Source organism: Ciona intestinalis, chromosome 5, assembly GCF_000224145.3.
Source record: "Ciona intestinalis chromosome 5, KH, whole genome shotgun sequence".
NCBI classification, from domain to species: Eukaryota; Metazoa; Chordata; class Ascidiacea; order Phlebobranchia; family Cionidae; genus Ciona; species Ciona intestinalis.
Genome location: NC_020170.2, coordinates 2,538,233 through 2,547,544, shown reverse-complemented (window position 1 = coordinate 2,547,544; position 9,312 = coordinate 2,538,233). Strand labels below are relative to the sequence as shown.

The 9,312-nt window shown below is 37.8% G+C and overlaps 3 protein-coding genes and 1 long non-coding RNA gene across 5 annotated transcripts in view; 1 reads left to right on the top strand and 3 right to left on the bottom strand.

The window, feature by feature from the left end:
- LOC101243125 overlaps positions 1 to 1,101 on the bottom strand; it is a 2,837-nt gene extending 1,736 nt beyond the window's left edge. Inside the window, exons 1-2 of the mRNA XM_004226060.4 lie at positions 645 to 1,101; positions 182 to 406 (exon numbers count right to left, since the gene is read on the bottom strand). Coding sequence (XP_004226108.1) covers positions 182 to 401 — 220 coding nt within the window. The 5' untranslated portion in view covers positions 402 to 406; positions 645 to 1,101. The remainder of the gene's footprint in view (positions 1 to 181; positions 407 to 644) is intronic.
- A 1,064-nt stretch (positions 1,102 to 2,165) lies between these two features.
- On the bottom strand, positions 2,166 to 2,884 carry LOC113474279. Its single transcript, XR_003395936.1, has 4 exons — positions 2,792 to 2,884; positions 2,664 to 2,723; positions 2,390 to 2,427; positions 2,166 to 2,257 (listed from the first exon to the last, which is right to left on the bottom strand). It is a non-coding gene; the product is annotated as an uncharacterized LOC113474279 (long non-coding RNA).
- Positions 2,885 to 3,677: 793 nt separating this feature from the next.
- Positions 3,678 to 6,902, bottom strand: LOC100187106. The gene is made up of 6 exons (XM_002120341.4): positions 6,499 to 6,902; positions 5,916 to 6,158; positions 5,332 to 5,421; positions 4,950 to 5,067; positions 4,478 to 4,563; positions 3,678 to 4,241 (listed from the first exon to the last, which is right to left on the bottom strand). The coding sequence occupies exons 1-6, from the start codon at positions 6,857 to 6,859 to the stop codon at positions 4,000 to 4,002; spliced, it is 1,140 nt and encodes a 379-aa protein (XP_002120377.3). The 5' UTR covers positions 6,860 to 6,902; the 3' UTR covers positions 3,678 to 3,999.
- Positions 6,903 to 7,581: 679 nt separating this feature from the next.
- LOC100179261 (dehydrodolichyl diphosphate synthase complex subunit DHDDS-like) lies at positions 7,582 to 9,306 on the top strand. Of its 2 annotated transcripts, none has more exons than XM_002120270.4 (2): positions 7,582 to 7,657; positions 8,323 to 9,306. In XM_002120270.4, the coding sequence occupies exons 1-2, from the start codon at positions 7,612 to 7,614 to the stop codon at positions 9,261 to 9,263; spliced, it is 987 nt and encodes a 328-aa protein (XP_002120306.2). In that variant the 5' UTR covers positions 7,582 to 7,611; the 3' UTR covers positions 9,264 to 9,306. The 2 variants fall into 2 exon arrangements, with proteins under 2 accessions (XP_002120306.2, XP_026690493.1); XM_026834692.1 differs by lacking the exon at positions 7,582 to 7,657 and adding an exon at positions 7,679 to 7,799.
- The last annotated feature ends 6 nt before the right edge of the window (positions 9,307 to 9,312 follow it).

Here is a 9,312-nt window from a genome sequence, read left to right as displayed (position 1 = left end):
CCCACCCCCCCCCCCCCACCCTACTGTATTATATTAGTGTTTTGAACAACTAACAGCGCATTTTAGAGTCGTAAGATTGTGGGTATTTAACTCGGTTTGTTATCAAATAACAGGAATAAAAAAAGAGAATAAAAACATGTGCCATCTTACCCCACCATACTGTCTCACATTTTTTACTTACCAGTTACCTGCCCTATACTTCGCACCAAAAACAATTGAGTTTCGTTGTTCTTAACTATGACAAGACTTCCGTTTAACTTCTGACACTCAGCACTGGCGCCGTTGATACCGACAACTGTAGATGTTGAAATAAAATATTCCTCTTGTCCAAGTTTGTGCCAGGTTCCATTTATAGCTCTAACCTCCACGACAGCAAGGACAGCAATGAAAACGAAAATCATGGTTTCTGTAATTTGAATATAATACTGTGGGATAAGATGGGATACCGTTAGCGCCTAAATCCTATATTTCCTGGTCGTGTTTTGAACAAATAACAGCGCTATTTTAAATTCTACGGTTATATAGTTTTGAAATTGTTTACCACCACATATAGAATGAAAACAGAGAATAAAAACCTGTCCCATCTTACCTCAGTCTACTATAAATGGATATGAATATTAAATCAAATCACAGCTATGTCTTACCTAATGTTACATAGCATAGCAGTTCTGGCACCTTGCTGCAATATATTTGAAACGTTGCAACTTTTAAACAAATTCTTGGTCGTGAACTGACGCACCGTTGAAAGTGACACGGCTATAACGGTAAGGTACTTTTTACCAAATTTCTTTTCGTGAGTTGGCGCACTGTTAAAGTTGGCAAGACTAGGAGCAAGGTTTATTATACTTACATAAGCTGATATTAAATAATTTCGACTTCCAACTAGAGGTATATACACACAACAGTCCCAATGACGTCACGTCTTTCTTTAAAATGACGTATGGAGTTCTGACGTCACTCTTCAATGACGTATCAACACTATGACGTATACAACTAAATCATACAGCAGAAATGTGTTGCAGATATTTTATTTTGCATAAATGCAAAGTGATTATACCAAATATACTTTACGTGATGACTTTTATTGAAGAATCTTCTGAAAAATAGAAGTCGGATTAAAAATGCCTTCGCGCAGTTTGTGGCTGGCGTTGGTGGAAAGCCACTACGGCACGACAAGCCCCCAGCCAATGGTAGTGGGTTTCTACTATGGTGAGAAACGCCTTGCCGGATAGACCTTACCCAAGCAATGCAAAAGAAACCTTAGACGAAAATGGTACAACCAATACGCGAACAAAAAATACGACAAAAAGACAAAAAGAGTACAACGAGTGCCAAGAGATATTGTGCCAAACATGCTACAAACACAACAGCTCAAGCATACAAAAAGGGGGAGCGGTAAAAAATCAATTAACGCGGACATAATCCTTGAAAGATCTCCAACGAAAATATAGTTCAAATCCTGAAGGATAATCATCTACAGTGTACACCATGTTGAATGTTCAACCGCATGTTCCAATTCAAAGATAAGTCGCCATGTTGGTACCGCGATACTCTCGTCGTATCTTCACACAATATACCGTCCATGTGTTACGCACCGCTTCTACCGTTACCAAACTGCGTCAGGTTGCGACAAACCGCGTTATAACAGTGACCTAAATCCAAGCGTAGCATCACTAGCGGCGACGTCCACGCAACAACCTGACCGTTTAAGCAACTTAAAACTGACGTAACCGCACCGAACGCAGGGTCAGGACAATGCTCTGACCCGCCATACTGACGTCGTAGCGCAATTGTGACGTGGCCATCGTCCCAACCGCGCTACATAACGTTTAAATAAGTTGGTCAGGTAAAAAAAATTAACGGTGCAGTATATTAAATGGGAACTACTATCAAAATATTTCGCATATTATACTGCCTGTTGATATTACTGAGTATTTGTGTACCAACATAGCGTTCTCATCAAGTGATCAGGACAACACAGAGTCGCTGAACGATTCGATTTTTGTGAAGGAAAACGCAATAGAGTGTACAACAACAAAACCTGATCCAGCAAGATTTTCGCTATAGTTTCATTGCATATATTTCAATGACATGCAAAATGCACTATAGTATAATGACAAACTAAAAATAGCTGGCAATATTAGGCCCAGCAGAATAAGAGTACAGAATCTCATACAGACACATACAACACACAACTCATACTTATGAACCTAAAACCTCAAACCGTGTATCCTTAATCGGCGTCTTCGTCTTTGGTCTGAAAATGTACAAAAGTTACGTAAACGGTTAAACAATTTTTTAATAGACAACTTTAGAATTATTTTATTTATTCCAACGTTAACGTTTATTACAGTACTAAATAACAACAAACAATGATAATACACAATACCTTGCACTTTTCTTATGTAGCTTTATTCGCTGACATTCCTGGAAAAAATATAATCGCTAAATTTCAGTTTGTACAGCAGGGTAAGGAAAGATGAGACTTATTCTATTATTTCATCCCATTTGGTGGTAAACAAAGAACAATCAAAGAATTATAAAACCGTATCCTCACGACTCCCATAGACCGTTGTTAATTGTTTAAAACACGATCAGGATATTTAGATACTAAAGGTGCTCCATTTTCCCCCAATCTACTTTGTATTATTACGTCATAATACCTTCATTCTTCCTACGTGTCACGACCCGCTTGATCCTCTGGTGACGTCACATACCATGTTCTGTAAACACCAACTTTAAAACTCCTTATTTCAAGTAAAATAAGTTTGTAACGAAACAGTTAACTTACGAAGTGGGTTCTTCTGTTGCGTCATCACCACTTCGTGATGTCACATATCAGTGTTTCTGAAAAGAGCTTATGTACGTAATAATGCCAATTGTGATTTATACTTTACCGTTTTTTTATCCTCTTGCTTCGCGCTGATAGCGCAAATATAATTAAATATACAAGAAATGTGCCTTGCCTCGACGCAAAACGCACATGGGGCCCCATGAAAGCAACGTCGCGAAACGCATGTACGCCTAGAAGTTGTTCGCATGTTGTTCGGAGTACGGCGTGATGATACTATAGTGACGTAGCATAACGCGAGCGGGGGACAGCGAAATTTACACGATCGAGACGTAAAGAACGCAGCGATTGTGCACCGAGATATTGCGTGTGTGACGTCACGAGTTACGTAATGAAGAATCACCGCGATTCCTAAAACAGATCGTGATAAAGAAGGACTTAAACTTGGAATTATAATAAAGTAATACTTTAGGCAAGGCACACAACTTGTAGCATACTATTAATCTATATAATATAGTAAATATTACTGTTGCAATATAAAGCTATAAAATATGTTATATAATATATATAATTAGTATGATATAATTATAATATAATACTGTACTAATGTAATGAAACAATGCTTAACTCAAGTCTTGCAGGAAAATATCTTGAAACCTTCCAACTTGTAACCTTGCGTGGAGAAAACTTCATCTAAACTGGAACGTGTTAACTCGCTTTGTGTAAAAGAGGCGTTTTAAGCGCGGAGCAATCAAGGCGGGAATAATCAGCTGATGCGAAGCGTTAATCACGAGAGCATTCCGACCAATCAGGTTCAAGAATTGGATGGCGGGCTGATTGTGACGTCAGTTCACCATTGTGACGTAACAAACTATGTTCACAACGATTCACGATTTTAATTTGTCGTTTTTATTGCGAATCTATTTCTACACGGGTGAGATCTTTACAGCAAGGCATGAACCACAAGTGACCAGTTTAACATTAATCTCAGCGCATTATTCATGGTAGTGGAAGACGGGACACCTTAACCACATAATATCTAAATCTCCTGACCGTGTCCATTTGTGAGTCGTGAGGATACGGTTTTATATTGTTTTTGAACAGGACATGGTGCGGGCATCGGATATTTCTAAATAGCAACGAAAAATTTACTTCTACAGCAAGCAAGCTGTTTCCATTTATTGCAACCAATACATAAGTCCTGCCGTCTAAACGAAATCTGTTTTCTTTACTACACTATACATTGCTTCGATATTTGCGTTTTCAACATTTAGTGGCTGGCTAGCTTCGTTTACTGCAGCTGGTACAGTCAGCGTGTTTGATGGCGGCTCAGAATTCATGGTTTTCGACTCTGGTCGCGAAGGACTGCGCTCGCTGTTATTTTGTGATACAGAACAGATAGAAACACGAACTTCAATCTCCTGATAAGATGGTTCATGTTCACCCTCACCTGTGACCAAAATAAACACTTTAGTTTTATTTTAATAAATATATGACAGGCCAGGCTTGTGAATATATATAGAGTGGGAGAAGATGGGACACCTTTCATTCTATTTTCTAGTCATATTTTGGAGAAAACAAAGAACATTTTACGAGTTATTAAACCGTATCCTCACGATTCCAACAGACCGTTGCTAATTACTTAAACCACGATCTGGATATTGGATGTTAAGTGCTAAATCTCACCTCCTGTATTAACTCTATAAACGATTTGGGAGTTTCCTAAGTTCTCCCGAGTTAGACCAGTGTTTGCTCTGTGTCGGGCACTAGCACTGAAACAGAATTTTAACTGGTTACTTCTTTACTTGATAATGTTTTCATAATACCAAATCACGCATAAACCAAGATTTACCTAGTGAAACAAAAGTACTATGGGTAAAAGATGGGATAGCGTTGGCACCTGTTGAATCACACATGTCCTCTTGTTTTCAAAATACCAACCCTATTATAGAGTTGCAGGGCTACAGCAGTTATACAATTCTGTAAATATAATTTGTTTATAACCAAATGGAACGGGAAAGGAGATTGAAAACGTATCCCATCCTACCCAACCCTACTATGATATGCGTTAAAAGTTTTGTTTACGCTTAATTGGTTCTATTCAAATCAGAGTCCGTATATAAGCATGTCTATATACGGACTCTGATTCCTATCTTACCCCGCTCCTGCTATAAATTTAAAATAGCGACAGATTAGTAGAGCTGATAAAACCGCAAGAAACGCAACCCCCAAAATAATGGCAATTGGAGCAAATACCGTGAAGCCTTCTACATCATCTGCAGTATAAAGAGTTTTAATTTCAACGGGACACAAACTTGTAAACGACTGGGTATTCCGGCCAATAAAATTTGTATATAAGTTAATTGAGCTAAACAGACAATTAATGCGCAATTTGGGTTTAAAATATGTCGCAAGTTCAATGCGTTGTTTTTATTTTTTAATAAAATGAATCTAACTTGCTTTATCCTCGCGTAACCGGAAAACAACAGTTGTTATAACACGGGTGTTATTACACGTCAATTTGTAGCCTACACATATACCTTCAGAATGATCAGTTGTTGTAACCTGTTGTTGGGTTGATGGCATCTCTGATGTCGTCGCAACTATTGCCCGGGTTGATGTCGGCGGTGCTTTATGCAAATAAACAATAACATTATATTTTGAGGAAGACCGTGTAAAGTGGTTCAATTATATAGTAGGATGGGGGAAGATGGGACACCTTCGGTGCACAATATCCGAATATCCTGATCGTGTTTTAAACAGTTAACAACGATCTATGGGAGTCTTGAGCATATAGTTTTATAATTCTTTAAAAATTCCTTGTTTACTATCACATCGGACGAAAAAATAAATTAAAATGTGTCTCAATTTCCCCCACCCTACTATATATGATTGTATATACTGAAACGTGATACTGCTGTGATGAACGATGGGATACGGTTAATGCACCTATATTCCACGTTTTCTTATTGTGCTTTAAGCAGTTACAGTCGCGAATCCATACGGTTAGGTAATTCTGTAAATCTTCTTTGTGTCTACTAGCAAACGGAAAGATAAAAAAGGTTTTAAAAATGTCCTTTCAATACCGCCAAGCCGACTATATTTCCAATCAAACTGTCATTACCTGTACTTGGAGGTTTTTCGCAAATGTAGCGCCCTGTGTATGAACATGGAACGCTAATCCAAGGAAAAGGAACCCCGTCTCTATCCGACCACATCATTACGCAATCTTTAGGCCCTCTCATATTGCTGGGTTCTCCGGGCCTCCAAAAAGTTGGGCCGTTTGATATCGGAGTGTTGTCGATCCATGTAAAAGCGTTTCTATCATTACCAGTTTTTTGGAGGCCGATGTAGTAAAACAAGGCGCCTGGAAAAATTGTGTTTAAGATATATACTGATATGGTGGGGTAAGATGGAATAGGCTACCGTTAATACCCAAATTTCATATTTTATAATCTGCGGTTATTTAATTCTGTAAATATTAAATAGAGTAGGTTGGGAGAAGATGGGACACCTTTTAACTCTATTTTCTCGTCCCATTTGGTGGTAAACAAAGAACATTCAAAGAATTATAAATCCGTATCCTCACGACTCCCATAGACTGGTGTTAAGTGTTTTAAACATGCTCTGAATATTTGGATATTATCTGATAAAGGTGTCCCATCTTCCCCACCCTACTAATACTTAAGTAGTTTATGTCATCTTACCATTCCAGTGTTTAATTTTACTGGCCAGAAACTGCTGAGTTTCGTTATTTCTAATAATTACTAAGCTCGCGTTGTTTAATTGGCATCTGGCCCTTGCGTTTTCAAACCCACTGATTAACTTGTTGTCTATCAAATATTCGTGTTCGCCCAGTGTATACCAATTTCCTCGAGAAACCGCTTGCGTGTAAAAGAATAAGACTACACCAAACAAAAGGCTAGTATTTCTGCACATGATTTTTGCGTTTGAAATGAAATAGGACGAAACTAAACTGGTCACAGCAAATCTGGGACGAATTCCGGAAAACACACATAGCCTACTGTGCTGATGTTTTCTAACAGCGGCCTGGTTTCGCGTGTACATTACTGTGTTTTGAAATCAACAAACAAAAATAAGGCGTGTAATAAAATGTTACAAATAAGCCGTATAGCCTATACTAGCAGTGTATATGCTTTGTTGAAACCAGAGTCGTATAAACACCGAGTAGTCCAACTGCCGTCTATGTGTGTCCAAAATAGAGCAAAAGTGGTGACTTTGACAATGGATTTAAACGAACTTGTTAAGTTTTGTTTGTGTTTTCCTATTGTGGGAAGGTGTAAAACAGCTTCTATTTACCTTACCAACATTTTTTAGAAAAAAATGTATAAATTTAGCCGCATTAAATGACTAAAATGTCGCAAATCAACCGCTTCTAATTCTAATTTTTGACTTTTTTTGACACAGAAAACAAATAACACATGTTTTTTACATTTTTCAACCTTTAAATTTGTTTTTAGGCCCAAGTTTTTCTGTAATTTACCGAAAAACATACATTTTCCCTATACCTACTGTGTTATTTTGGACCCAAAGTGCCGTTCAATTTGTGTTTTACGTAACAATGGGTTGGACTACTCGGTATTTCTATGGCTCTGGTTGAAACTATGCTACGCCGTTGTAATTCATGGCCTGTGTTTAATCAAAGGCTAATTTTGAAAATAAGAAATTCACTTTTTTTAAATTAATTTTTCAATATATTTTGTTTTTAATTACGCTTAAATATTGTTAATTTACCAAATACATGACCTGAGAATTGACGTATAAACTTGCCTTGTCTTAAAATATGCCACTCTCATAGAATGAGTAAAGTATATGTACAGCGTGGCAATTTCAACGTAGACAGACGTAAGTTACGTTGGAGAATTTGTAAACAAAGTTGAAAGTCGTTTACGTTCCTCCCCAAACGATTTAGCTTTGACGCAAGTCTTTGGAATTTAAAAGAACCAATTATCGTGTACATTGAACTGTTATGTGTACATTCTACATTGCAAATTTTTGTCCCTACGGCGTTTTTACCGTTCAGTTTAGAAAAACGCCAAAGGGTGTTTTCGTATAGTTTGTAGTGTTACTGGTGTGTGGTGTGTATATAGTTTATTAGCTTTTGAGAGTTTGCTACAACTAGACTTAATAATCGGCCAGTCTGCAAAGTATGGCAGTTCCTGACGAGATCTCGCACGTGCAAGACGGTTATTTTTCGCGTTCGCGCGTGCTGTCATTAAAAATCTGCGTGCAAAGCATGTACATTTTCAAGCCACGTTAGGAAATCTTACTTAATTTAATACGTATTTTTTTCCTTGTTTAATTAATTGGCGTGCGTAGGACAAATTGTGGCGTGCATAACCGAAAGTCTGTAAAAAAATCGCGCGTGCACCTGCCATACTCTGCAGTCTGGATAATCGGTTAATGCCAACTTGTTTGTGAAATTGTGCGTCAGAATTAGTATACCACAATCCAATTTTCTACTTAAATACTTTTAATACCCAGCTTTAATATTTGTACTTGTTTTTTAGGTTTCTTTGTGAGGAAAGTCATGGCATTGGTGTGCAAAGAAAGATTGCCATGGTACCACCGGTTGTATTCGTCAATCCTGAAAGTAGGACCTATACCAAAACATCTGGCATTTATTATGGATGGAAATCGGAGATACGCAGTTAAAAAACATGTTGAAAGAATAGAGGGACATTCACAGGGCTTTGACAAGCTTGCAGAGGTCCTACAGTGGTGTCAGGAGCTTGGTGTAGAAGAAGTAACTGTATATGCTTTTAGTGCTGAAAATTTTAAACGTTCAAAGGAAGAAGTAGACAGCTTGATGGAACTGGCAAGGACCAAGTTCGAGAGGATTCTTAAGGAGAAAGATAAGCTCGAGGAGCTTGGAGTAAGGTTATGCGTAGTGGGAGAACTTGACATGTTACCTGACAGTTTACAAACACTTGCAAAGCAACTGATTACCACGACTAAGAACAACTATAAGTGTAAATTAAACGTATGTGCAGCGTATACATCACGCTTAGAAATGACACAAGCTGTAAGAGACATTAAATGGGGCGTTGACGAAGGTTTGATTTATGTAAGTGACATCAGTGAGAGACTAATGGATAAAACTTTACAAATACCCAAAGTTGATTTGTTGATTCGGACGTCAGGTGAGGTTCGTCTCAGTGATTTTCTTCTCTGGCAAAGTTCGCTTTCCTACCTCTCTTTTCTAAGACACCTGTGGCCAGAAATGACAATATGGGACTTCTATGGTGCTATTCTTCTGTATCAACAGTCATACAAGTACAAGAAACAAGAAGAAGAAGAGCACGAGGAAGAGCTGCGTAAAGAGGAGTTAATGATGGTCTCCAATGAGAATAATCAAGAGGAAGCACTTAAGATGAGGAAAAATCGCATCAACAACTTTATCATAAAACTTAATGAAAAAAGACTTGCTAATTGTATGACTGATTCCTAGCGTTGTTCCCATTTAAAAATATACCTATACCTGAATAACATTTTAGTTT